This window comes from Oncorhynchus nerka, linkage group LG16, assembly GCF_034236695.1.
Source record: "Oncorhynchus nerka isolate Pitt River linkage group LG16, Oner_Uvic_2.0, whole genome shotgun sequence".
Lineage (NCBI taxonomy): Eukaryota > Metazoa > Chordata > Actinopteri > Salmoniformes > Salmonidae > Oncorhynchus > Oncorhynchus nerka.
Window position 1 is genome coordinate 46,963,903 of NC_088411.1, and position 13,684 is coordinate 46,977,586.

Sequence of the window (13,684 nt, forward strand, 5' to 3'; positions counted from 1 at the left end):
AACTAGTTTTAAAGACTCCAACCTAAGTGTATGTAAACTAGTTTTAAAGACTCCAACCTAAGTGTATGTAAACTAGTTTTAAAGACTCCAACCTAAGTGTATGTAAACTAGTTTTAAAGACTCCAACCTAAGTGTATGTAAACTAGTTTTAAAGACTCCAACCTAAGTGTATGTAAACTAGTTTTAAAGACTCCAACCTAAGTGTATGTAAACTAGTTTTAAAGACTCCAACCTAAGTGTATGTAAACTAGTTTTAAAGACTCCAACCTAAGTGTATGTAAACTAGTTTTTTTAACTAGACTCCAACCTAAGTGTATGTAAACTAGTTTTAAAGACTCCAACCTAAGTGTATGTAAACTAGTTTTAATGACTCCAACCTAAGTGTATGTAAACTAGTTTTAAAGACTCCAACCTAAGTGTATGTAAACTAGTTTTAAAGACTCCAACCTAAGTGTATGTAAACTAGTTTTAAAGACTCCAACCTAAGTGTATGTAAACTAGTTTTAAAGACTCCAACCTAAGTGTATGTAAACTAGTTTTAATGACTCCAACCTAAGTGTATGTAAACTAGTTTTAAAGACTCCAACCTAAGTGTATGTAAACTAGTTTTAAAGACTCCAACCTAAGTGTATGTAAACTAGTTTTAAAGACTCCAACCTAAGTGTATGTAAACTAGTTTTAATGACTCCAACCTAAGTGTATGTAAACTAGTTTTAATGACTCCAACCTAAGTGAATGTAAACTAGTTTTAATGACTCCAACCTAAGTGTATGTAAACTAGTTTTAAAGACTCCAACCTAAGTGTATGTAAACTAGTTTTAAAGACTCCAACCTAAGTGTATGTAAACTAGTTTTAAAGACTCCAACCTAAGTGTATGTAAACTAGTTTTAAAGACTCCAACCTAAGTGTATGTAAACTAGTTTTAAAGACTCCAACCTAAGTGAATGTAAACTAGTTTTAATGAATCCAACCTAAGTGTATGTAAACTAGTTTTAAAGACTCCAACCTAAGTGTATGTAAACTAGTTTTAAAGACTCCAACCTAAGTGTATGTAAACTAGTTTTAAAGACTCCAACCTAAGTGTATGTAAACTAGTTTTAATGACTCCAACCTAAGTGTATGTAAACTAGTTTTAATGACTCCAACCTAAGTGTATGTAAACTAGTTTTAAAGACTCCAACCTAAGTGTATGTAAACTAGTTTTAAAGACTCCAACCTAAGTGTATGTAAACTAGTTTTAAAGACTCCAACCTAAGTGTATGTAAACTAGTTTTAATGACTCCAACCTAAGTGTATGTAAACTAGTTTTAAAGACTCCAACCTAAGTGTATGTAAACTAGTTTTAAAGACTCCAACCTAAGTGTATGTAAACTAGTTTTAATGACTCCAACCTAAGTGAATGTAAACTAGTTTTAATGACTCCAACCTAAGTGTATGTAAACTAGTTTTAAAGACTCCAACCTAAGTATATGTAAACTAGTTTTAAAGACTCCAACCTAAGTGTATGTAAACTAGTTTTAATGACTCCAACCTAAGTGTATGTAAACTAGTTTTAAAGACTCCAACCTAAGTGTATGTAAACTAGTTTTAATGACTCCAACCTAAGTGTATGTAAACTAGTTTTAAAGACTCCAACCTAAATGTATGTAAACTAGTTTTAATGACTCCAACCTAAGTGTATGTAAACTAGTTTTAATGACTCCAACCTAAGTGTATGTAAACTAGTTTTAATGACTCCAACCTAAGTGTATGTAAACTAGTTTTAAAGACTCCAACCTAAGTGTATGTAAACTAGTTTTAAAGACTCCAACCTAAGTGTATGTAAACTAGTTTTAATGACTCCAACCTAAGTGTATGTAAACTAGTTTTAAAGACTCCAACCTAAGTGTATGTAAACTAGTTTTAAAGACTCCAACCTAAGTGTATGTAAACTAGTTTTAAAGACTCCAACCTAAGTGTATGTAAACTAGTTTTAAAGACTCCAACCTAAGTGTATGTAAACTAGTTTTAAAGACTCCAACCTAAGTGTATGTAAACTAGTTTTAAAGACTCCAACCTAAGTGTATGTAAACTAGTTTTAAAGACTCCAACCTAAGTGTATGTAAACTAGTTTTAAAGACTCCAACCTAAGTGTATGTAAACTAGTTTTAAAGACTCCAACCTCAGTGTATGTAAACTAGTTTTAAAGACTCCAACCTAAGTGTATGTAAACTAGTTTTAAAGACTCCAACCTAAGTGAATGTAAACTAGTTTTAATGACTCCAACCTAAGTGTATGTAAACTAGTTTTAATGACTCCAACCTAAGTGTATGTAAACTAGTTTTAAAGACTCCAACCTAAGTGTATGTAAACTAGTTTTAATGACTCCAACCTAAGTGTATGTAAACTAGTTTTAAAGACTCCAACCTAAGTGTATGTAAACTAGTTTTAAAGACTCCAACCTCAGTGTATGTAAACTAGTTTTAAAGACTCCAACCTCAGTGTATGTAAACTAGTTTTAAAGACTCCAACCTAAGTGTATGTAAACTAGTTTTAAAGACTCCAACCTAAGTGTATGTAAACTTCCGACTTCAGCTGTATTCTGTTTGTGTGTGCATGTATATATGTATAGATTTTTACGGTTATTATATTTTCTTGTCAGTCTTGATCCGTAACCATCGGTTACACAGTGATACAGTACTGGTACCAGTCCTATTTTTGAGTCATAACATTGTGCGTGATGGACCGACGCAAAGAAAAACTCAACCTGTGTTTTGACCTCCAAGAACTCATATGTGTCTTTCAGAAACATGCCTTATGCCTTATGCTAACGAAACAAAGTGTTGAATATTTTTATTTTTATTTTTCAATTCATCTTTTGCTGTTTGTGGTTCACAGGAGAATCGTGTCAGAGTATGAGAAGACCATTGCACAGATGATTGGTGAGTGTTTCTCTGACAGCTACAGTCATACTATCCCCCAGCGAAGCTCAGGGGTTTTAATACACGCTTTACAATTATTGTCTTGATCGTTACGACAACATTTAGATCAGTGCCTAAATAAAACATATCCAATGTAATTATTTGACACGAGACAATAAACAACTCGCTATTTAACATCACAGAGGATTTAACATCCCAGGGGATTTAACATCACAGAGGATTTAACATCACAGGGGATTTAACATCACAGGGATTTAACATCACAGAGGATTTAACATCACAGGGAATTTAACATCACAGAGGATTTAACATCACAGAGGATTTAACATCCCAGGGGATTTAACATCACAGAGGATTTAACATCACAGAGGATTTAACATCACAGAGGATTTAACATCACAGGGAATTTAACATCACAGGGGATTCTGCTAAATGACTTAAATGTAAATGTAAATTTAACATCACAGGGGATTTAACATCCCAGGGTATTTAACATCACAGGGGATTTAACATCCCAGAGGATTTAACATCACAGAGGATTTAACATCCTCCTCCTCCGCTCTCCTCCTCCTCTCTCCTCCTCTCTCCTCCTCCTCCTCTCTCCTCCTCCTCCTCTCTCCTCCTCCTCTCTCCTCCTCTCTCCTCCTCCTCCTCTCTCTCTCCCCCCTCTCCTCCTCCTCCTCCTCTCCTCCTCCTCTCTCCACCTCTGCTCTCCTCCTCCGCTCTCCTCCTCCACTCTCCAATCTCCTCCTCTCTCCTCCTCCTCCTCTCTCCTCCTCCTCCTCTCTCCTCCTCTGCTCTCCTCCTCCGCTCTCCTCCACTCTCCACTCTCCTCCTCTCTCCTCCTCCTCCTCTCTCCTCCTCCTCTCTCCACCTCTGCTCTCCTCCTCCGCTCTCCTCCTCCTCTCTCCTCCTCCTCCTCTCTCCTCCTCCTCCTCTCTCCTCCTCCGCTCCTCCTCCTCTGCTCTCTCTCTCTCCTCCTCCGCTCTCCTCCTCCTCCTCTCTCCTCCTCCGCTCTCCACCTCTGCTCTCCTCCTCCGCTCTCCTCCTCCGCTCTCCTCCTCCTCTCTCCTCCTCCTCCTCTCTCCTCCTCTCTCTCCTCCTCCGCTCTCCTCCTCCCTCCCTCTCTCCTCCTCCGCCTCCACCTCTGCTCTCCTCTTCCTCTCTCCTCCTCCTCCTCTCTCCTCCTCCTCTCTCCTCCTCCGCTCTCCTCCTCCTCCTCTCTCCTCCTCCGCTCTCCTCCTCTGCTCTCCTCCTCCTCTCTCCTCCTCCGCTCTCCTCCTCCTCCCTCCTCCTCCTCCTCCACTCCATTATCCATATTGCACCAGGGGTGGGGTCAACTCCATTATTCACACAGCACCAGGTAGAGGGGTCAACTCCATTATCCCCACAGCACCAGGGAGGGGTCAACTCCATTATCTATATAGCACCAGGGGTGGGGTCAACTCCATTATTCACACAGCACCAGGTAGTGGGGTCAACTCCATTATCCCCACAGCACCAGGGAGGGGTCAACTCCATTATCTATATAGCACCAGGGGTGAGGTCAACTCCATTATTCACACAGCACCAGGGGAGGGGTCAACTTCATTATCCATATGGCACCAGGGGAGGGGTCAACTCCATTATTCACACAGCACCAGGTAGTGGGGTCAACTCCATTATCCCCACAGCACCAGGGAGGGGTCAACTCCATTATCCCTATAGCACCAGGGTTGGGATCAACTCCATTATCCACACAGTACCAGGGGAGGGGTCAACTCCATTATCAATATAGCACCAGGGGTGAGGTCAACTCCATTATTCACACAGCACCAGGGGAGGGGTCAACTCCATTATCCATATGGCACCAGGGAGGGGTCAACTCCATTATCCATATAGCACCAGGGGTGAGGTCAACTCCATTATTCACACAGCACCAGGAGAGGGGTCAACTCCATTATCCCCTCCCCTGGTGCTGTGTGGATAATGGAGTTGACCCCTCCCCTGATGCTGTGTGGATAATGGAGTTGACCCCACCCCTGGTTGCAATATGGATAATGGAGTTGACCCCTCCCCTGGTGCTGTGTGAATAATGGAGTTGACCCCTCCCCTGGTGCTGTGGGGATAATGGAGTTGACCCCTCCCCTGGTGCTGTGGGGATAATGGAGTTGACCCCTCCCCTGTACAACACTGAAGGAGCGATGATTTTCTTCTAACACTCAAAAACGTCTCTCTCACCTGTCTGGCGGGGTTGGAGTCAATTCCATTTCAATTCACTCAATTCATGAAGTAAGTTGAAATTCCTATTCCAATGTTCCTCAATTATGAGACACATGAAATTTGGAATTTCTATTGAAATGGAATTGATCCCAACTCATGCACCCTCCCAGCTTGACTTATAACACAACCCCTCATTTTGTGTTCCTGCTCCCGTCTCGGCCTGTTCCTATTGTGTAAACTCTCTCTAACAGGGCTGCCAGGTGAGTATCGAGGACTCTACCCATTAGTTGCTTGTGTCTCCAGATCACATCCGTCTGTTAAAGAGAGAGAAAACTCTCTTCGTCTCGTGACATTTTGTCTTTACATTGTTTGTTGTCGTTCACTTTTCAACATTTCTTTGTCAGGAAACTGGTGGTACTATACCTTTAATTCGTTTCTACAATGCACAGCACCAGATTTTCTTAACGGAGCCTTTCTGTCATGGGATAACATGCAAAGCAGGGCCCTTTAAAGGCTCCTTTTACTCAAAAATGAGATTTTCTTCCTGTGTTTTATATATATATTTCAACACTGTGATGTTGTGAAATTATGAAAATTATGATAATGTCCTTTTTGTGTAAGAGCTGTTTGAAAAGACGGCCTGAAATGTTCAGCCTGTTTTGATGGAGTTTTGGCCTGCCTGGTGACATCACCAGGGGGTAAATTAGTTAATTAACCAATAAGAAAGAGAGTTCCAAACCTCTCTGCCAATAGCAGCTAGTTTTCAGACCACTCCCAAGTGCTAATTGTACTTCAGTTTCTTCTTCAACTGAAGTACATAACTATGTGAGTTCAAAACCACACACACACACACACACACACACACACACACACACACACACACACACACACACACACACACACACACACACACACACAAACTAACCTTGTGGGGGGCAATTCAGTCCCTAACCTTTAACCCGTAAGCTAAACATTTAGATATATTTTTGACAACTTTTACTTTTACTTCACTACATTCCTAAAGAAAATTATGTACTTTTTACTCCATACATTTTTCCTGACACCCAAAAGTACTCGTTACATTTTGATTAGCATGACAGAAAAATTGTCCAATTCACGCACTTATCAAGAGAACATCCCTGGTCCTCCCTACTGCCTCTGATCTGGAGGACTCACTAAACAGAGAACATCCCTGGTCGTCCCTACTGCCTCTGATCTGGAGGACTAACTAAACAGAGAACATCCCTGGTCATCCCTACTGCCTCTGATCTGGAGGACTAACTAAACAGAGAACATCCCTGGTCATCCCTACTGCCTCTGATCTGGAGGACTAACTAAACAGAGAACATCCCTGGTCCTCCCTACTGACAGCCATCCCTGACTGCCTCTGATCTGGAGGACTCACTAAACAGAGAACATCCCTGGTCATCCCTACTGCCTCTGATCTGACAGACTCACTAAACAGAGAACATCCCTGGTCATCCCTACTGCCTCTGATCTGGAGGACTCACTAAACAGAGAACATCCCTGGTCATCCCTACTGCCTCTGATCTGGAGGACTCACTAAACAGAGAACATCCCTGGTCATCCCTACTGCCTCTGATCTGACAGACTCACTAAACAGAGAACATCCCTGGTCATCCCTACTGCCTCTGATCTGGAGGACTCACTAAACAGAAAGTCTTCGTTTGTAAATGATGTGTGTCTGAGTGTTGGAGTGGGCCCCTGGCTATCTGTAATGATGTCTGAGTGTTGGAGTGGGCCCCTGGCTATCTGTAATGATGTCTGAGTGTTGGAGTGGGCCCCTGGCTATCTGTAATGATGTCTGAGTGTTGGAGTGGGCCCCTGGCTATCTGTAATGATGTCTGAGTGTTGGAGTGGGCCCCTGGCTATCTGTAATGATGTCTGAGTGTTGGGTGTTTCACACAGAAACACCGGGTTTTATCAACATTGCCTTCGTGCTAAAATGTCCCTAATGCGTCATTAACTAATGTAGGAATACGTAGTAGTAGGAATTTACTCCATTTTTTTTATTTTATTGATGTCAAATCCATTCTCTAAAATTTCTCAATGAATGTCGTTACCAGTGTGTCTCTGTTTAGCCTCATTTATACTTGGCGCTAACATGCATCCTTAGTCCTGATCTTGTCCGCATTCTGATTGTGCCTGACATTTTCTAAAATATGTTATGTTTACACATGGTACTAAAATGTCTCTGATATTCGTGGACTGTGTCTGCATTGTGACCGGATCTCTTGGTCCCTCTGTATACAAAACTATACACGATGTCCAGACACAATGATTGGCTGACTGCCTCCGGAGGCGGGTCAGTCCAGACACAATGATTGGCTGACTGCCTCCGGAGGCGGGAAGATCGGATCACAATGTGTCTTTTAATCATCGACATCTGTTAGGACAATGTGGACACAATCCAAATCTGGACAAGATTAAGACAATGGATACATGTCAGAACCTGGTATAAACAGGGCGTGAGTGTGTATATGTAAGCATGTGTGTGTGTGTGTCGATATTCATATTCCTGTGTGTGTGTGTGTGTGTGTGTGTGTGTGTGTGTGTGTGTGCATGTTTTAGTGTCTTTTCTATTTGTGTGTGCAGAATCAGGACCACCATCTCATCTGTGTCCTCCCTCTCCTCTCTCTGTCCTCCCTCTCTTCTCTCTCTATCCTCTCTATCCTCCCTCTCTATCCTCCCTCTCCTCCCTCTCCTCTCTCTATCCTCCATCCCTCTCCTCTCCTCTCTCTATCCTCCATCCCTCTCCTCTCTCTATCCTCCCTCTCCTCCCTCTCCTCTCTCTATCCTCCATCCCTCTTCTCTCTCTATCCTCCCTATCCTCTCTCTCTATCCTCCATCCCTCTTCTCTCTCTATCCTCCCTCTCCTCTCTCTATCCTCTCTATCCTCCCTCTCCTCTCTCTATCCTCCCTATCCTCCCTCTCCTCTCTCTATCCTCCCTCTCCTCTCTCTATCCTCCCTCTCCTCTCTCTATCCTCCCTCTCCTCTCTCTATCCTCCCTATCCTCCCTCTCCTCTCTCTATCCTCCCTATCCTCCATCCCTCTCCTCTCTATATCCTCCCGCTCCTCTCTCTCCATCCTCCCTCTCCTCTCTCTATCCTCCCTCTCCTCTCTCTATCCTCCCTCTCCTCTCTCTATCCTCCCTCTCCTCCCTCTCCTCTCTCTCATTGCCACCTCTCCTCTCTCTCTGTCCTCCCTCTCACCTCTCTATCCTCCCTATCCTCTCTCTCTGTCCTCCCTCCATCTCTCTCCTCTCTATATCCTCCCTCTCCTCTCTCTATCCTCCCTCTCCTCCCTCTCCTCTCTCTATCCTCCCTCTCTCCCTCTCCTCTCTCTCTGTCCTCTCTCTCTCCTCCCTCCCTCTCTCCCTCTCCTCTCTCTATCTTCCCTCTCCTCTCTCTATCCTCCCTCCATCTCTCTCATCTCTCCAACCTTTGTCCCTCCATCTCATGTCTCTCTCCGTCCTCTCTCTCTGTCCTCTCTCTCTCCTCCCTCCCTCCAGACGATGAGCAGAAGGATAAGTCTCTGTCTCACCACACCATCCAGCAGCTGACCGTAGAGAAGGACCAGGCTCTTTCAGACCTCAACTCAGTAGAGAAAAGTCTGGCTGAACTGTTCAGACGATACGAGAAGCTGAAGGACGTCCTCGAGGGCTACCGCAAGGTAGTGTAAATTAGGATAGGGGCATCTTCATATGAGACCCTTTCAAACACAGTCTCTCTGTGCGTGTTACCTTTCAAACACAGTCTCTCTGTGCGTGTAACCTTTCAAACACAGTCTCTCTGTGCGTGTTACCTTTCAAACACAGTCTCTCTCTGTGTGTGTGTGTGTGCGTGTGTGTGTGTGTGTGCTATAGTTGATTGGAGGTATTTTGTACTGAAACCCTAAATCGGGTGTGTCTCTTTCTGGCTGTGCGTCTCCCCATCAGAATGAGGAGGTGTTGAAGAAATGTGCTCAGGAGTACCTGTCCCGGGTGAGGAAGGAGGAACAGCGTTACCATGCCCTGAAGATCCATGCCGAGGAGAAACTAGACAGGTGAGCCCTGAAGATCCATGCCGAGGAGAAACTAGACAGGTGAGCCCTGAAGATCCATGCCGAGGAGAAACTAGACAGGTGAGCCCTGAAGATCCATGCCGAGGAGAAACTAGACAGGTGAGCCCTAAAGATACATGCCGAGGAGAAACTAGACAGGTGAGCCCTGAAGATCCATGCCGAGGAGAAACTAGACAGGTGAGCCCTGAAGATCCATGCCGAGGAGAAACTAGACAGGTGAGCCCTGAAGATCCATGCCGAGGAGAAACTAGACAGGTGAGCCCTGAAGATCCATGCCGAGGAGAAACTAGACAGGTGAGCCCTAAAGATACATGCCGAGGAGAAACTAGACAGGTGAGCCCTGAAGATCCATGCCGAGGAGAAACTAGACAGGTGAGCCCTAAAGATACATGCCGAGGAGAAACTAGACAGGTGAGTCTTGAAGATCCATGCCGAGGAGAAACTAGACAGCTGAGCCCTAAAGATACATGCCGAGGAGAAACTAGACAGGTGAGCCCTAAAGATACATGCCGAGGAGAAACTAGACAGGTGAGCCCTAAAGATACATGCCGAGGAGAAACTAGACAGGTGAGCCCTAAAGATACATGCCGAGGAGAAACTAGACAGGTGAGTCCTGAAGATCCATGCAGAGGAGAAACTAGACAGGTGAGCCCTGAAGATCCATGCCGAGGAGAAACTAGACAGGTGAGCCCTGAAGATCCATGCCGAGGAGAAACTAGACAGGTGAGTCCTGAAGATCCATGCCGAGGAGAAACTAGACAGGTGAGCCCTGAAGATCCATGCCGAGGAGAAACTAGACAGGTGAGCCCTGAAGATCCATGCCGAGGAGAAACTAGACAGGTGAGTCCTGAAGATCCATGCCTCTGGAGAAACTAGACAGGTGAGTCCTGAAGATCCATGCCGAGGAGAAACTAGACAGGAGAGCCCTGACCTAATGGTCATGTAGTCTTTCTACACAGCCAGGTGGATGGACCTCCCTTTCCTCTGAGTCTGGTTCCTCTCTAGGTTTCTTCCTTCTCTGATGTCTTTTTCCCTCTCCACTTGGCTTCAATTCCTTTCTTGATAAAAGCTGATGAGATGACAACTGTTGCTTTGCCATCGAGACAGATCTAAACCAGGGGTTTTCCTGTTATCCTGTGTTTTAATGTTCATGTCTGGTGTTGTTGTGTTTTCATCAGGAGTGTAACACTTAAAAGACTTGGGCAAAGCACAATCAACAACCTCTGTATCGTTCAAGACTGTTGCTTTGTGAGAAGGTGTTTAAGTACACGGAGAGCCATTTTGCTGAAAATGACCAAGGGCCTTGCCTTGGCTCCGAGCCTACCTGTCAGAGCAGGTAGGCCATGGCCCAGTGATTACGTGGGTGCCGGCCCAAGTAGATAGAAACAGAAAAGTCTGAGCCTTTTTTGGAGGGTAAAACACTAGGGTGAATCCTCAGTGGAAATGTTGCCATAAAGTCTGTGTTCCTCTCCTAACCCCCAGGGCGAACTCTGACATCGCCCAGGTGAGGATGAGGGCTCGTCAGGAGACAGCAGCGTACCAGGCCTCTCTCAGGAAGGAGACCATGAAGGTGGACTCACTGGAGAGAACCCTAGAGCAGAAGGTACAATCACACACGCACACAAACACACACACACACACACACACACACACACACACACACACACACACACACACACACACACACACACACACACACACACACACACACACAAACACAAACACACACACACACACGTGTATGAAAGACTGCATTCAAACCCAGGTGTCCTGCATGCCACAAGCCTATGTTAGCCCTCTGAGCCAAAGCCAAGATGGAAGTCTTCAGTATTGACAGGACGGAGCCCACGTCTCCTGTCAGCTTTTCAGAGGGATGTACAATAACCTTTTGGTTTTGTCTCTCTTCCTTAAAAGAACAAAGAGATCGAAGAGCTGACCAAGATCTGTGACGAGCTGATCGCCAAGATGGGGAAGATCTAGCAACGCTGAACACATCCTGGCCATGTCTCCAGGGCCTCAGGGGGACTGAGTGGTCGAGGAAAACAGAAGAAGGACAGAGAGAGGAAAGATCTAGCAACGCTGAACACGTCCTGCCCATGTCTCCAGGGCCTCATGGGGTCTGAGTGGTGGAGGAAAACAGAAGAAGGACAGAGAGAGGAAGCTTCCTCTTCTACTCCCATCCCTGGACAGATGGATTTGACGGACATCTGAGGATGTTCGACACTACTGACAGACTATTTCCATGTATCTACTGGCAACATCGCCCCCAAGAGTATTGGAGGGTAACTCCTGGTCAATGGCTTCCTCGCCATGTACAGTTTGATGTGCCAATGTGTACCACGTATCCTGTCTCAATGGGTTGGTGAAAGGGACTTCAAAATGGTTGTCATGAATGTGAGTGTGTGGGTCGTGGGTGGGTGTGTGTGTGTGTGTGTGTGTGTGTGTGTGTGTGTGTGTGTGTGTGTGTGTGTGTGTGTGTGTGTGTGTGTGTGTGTGTGTGTGTGTGTGTGTGTGTGTGTGATAGAAAGAAAGAGCATTGATTGAAGACATCAAATGATGTGAAAGCCTTGGATGAAAAGAAAAACAGCAATATTGTGTGTGCATATATATATATATATATATATATATATATATACACACACACACTGAGTGTACAAAACATTAAGAACACCTTCCTAATATTGAGGCCTCCTTTAGCCATCAGAACAGGCTCAATTCGTCAGGTCATGAACTCTACAAGGTGTTTTTTAACCAGGCAAGTTAGTTAAGAACAAATTCTTATTTTCAATGACGGCCTAGGAACAGTGGGTTAACTGCCTGTTCAGGGGCAGAACGACAGATTTGTACCTTGTCAGCTCGGGGGTTTGAACTTGCAACCTTCCGGTTACTAGTCCAACGCTCTAACTACTAGGCTACCCTGCTGGTTACTAGTCCAACGCTCTAACTACTAGGCTACCTGCTGGTTACTAGTCCAACGCTCTAACCACTAGGCTACCTGCTGGTTACTAGTCCAACGCTCTAACCACTAGGCTACCTGCTGGTTACTAGTCCAACGCTCTAACCACTAGGCTACCTGCTGGTTACTAGTCCAACGCTCTAACCACTAGGCTACCTGCTGGTTACTAGTCCAACGCTCTAACCACTAGGCTACCTGCTGGTTACTAGTCCAACGCTCTAACCACTAGGCTACCTGCTGGTTACTAGTCCAACACTCTAACCACTAGTCTACCTGCTGGTTACTAGTCCAACGCTCTAACCACTAGGCTACCTGCTGGTTACTAGTCCAACGCTCTAACCACTAGGCTACCTGCTGGTTACTAGTCCAACGCTCTAACCACTAGGCTACCTGCTGGTTACTAGTCCAACGCTCTAACCACTAGGCTACCTGCTGGTTACTAGTCCAACGCTGGTTCTAACCACTAGGCTACCTGCTGGTTACTAGTCCAACGCTCTAACCACTAGGCTACCTGCTGGTTACTAGTCCAACGCTCTAACCACTAGGCTACCTGCTGGTTACTAGTCCAACGCTCTAACCACTAGGCTACCTGCTGGTTACTAGTCCAACGCTCTAACCACTAGGCTACCTGCTGGTTACTAGTCCAACGCTCTAACCACTAGGCTACCTGCTGGTTACTAGTCCAACGCTCTAACCACTAGGCTACCTGCTGGTTACTAGTCCAACGCTCTAACCACTAGGCTACCTGCTGGTTACTAGTCCAACGCTCTAACCACTAGGCTACCTGCTGGTTACTAGTCCAACGCTCTAACCACTAGTCTACCTGCTGGTTACTAGTCCAACGCTCTAACCACTAGGCTACCTGCTGGTTACTAGTCCAACGCTCTAACCACTAGGCTACCTGCTGGTTACTAGTCCAACGCTCTAACCACTAGGCTACCTGCTGGTTACTAGTCCAACGCTCTAACCACTAGGCTACCTGCTGGTTACTAGTCCAACGCTCTAACCACTAGGCTACCTGCTGGTTACTAGTCCAACGCTCTAACCACTAGGCTACCTGCTGGTTACTAGTCCAACGCTCTAACCACTAGGCTACCTGCTGGTTACTAGTCCAACGCTCTAACCACTAGGCTACCTGCTGGTTACTAGTCCAACGCTCTAACCACTAGGCTACCTGCTGGTTACTAGTCCAACGCTCTAACCACTAGGCTACCTGCTGGTTACTAGTCCAACGCTCTAACCACTAGGCTACCTGCTGGTTACTAGTCCAACGCTCTAACCACTAGGCTACCTGCTGGTTACTAGTCCAACGCTCTAACCACTAGGCTACCTGCTGGTTACTAGTCCAACGCTCTAACCACTAGGCTACCTGCTGGTTACTAGTCCAACGCTCTAACCACTAGGCTACCTGCTGGTTACTAGTCCAACGCTCTAACCACTAGGCTACCTGCTGGTTACTAGTCCAACGCTCTAACCACTAGGCTACCTGCTGGTTACTAGTCCAACGCTCTAACCACTAG

General features: G+C 45.4%; 1 protein-coding gene across 1 annotated transcript in view; it reads left to right on the plus strand.

The window, feature by feature from the left end:
* Positions 1-12,218, plus strand: part of LOC115125786 (transforming acidic coiled-coil-containing protein 2-like) — a 64,406-nt gene extending 52,188 nt beyond the window's left edge. The window contains exons 8-12 of the mRNA XM_065002702.1: positions 2,879-2,922; positions 8,658-8,818; positions 9,084-9,190; positions 10,691-10,811; positions 11,123-12,218. Coding sequence (XP_064858774.1) covers positions 2,879-2,922; positions 8,658-8,818; positions 9,084-9,190; positions 10,691-10,811; positions 11,123-11,188 — 499 coding nt within the window. The 3' untranslated portion in view covers positions 11,189-12,218. The remainder of the gene's footprint in view (positions 1-2,878; positions 2,923-8,657; positions 8,819-9,083; positions 9,191-10,690; positions 10,812-11,122) is intronic.
* The last annotated feature ends 1,466 nt before the right edge of the window (positions 12,219-13,684 follow it).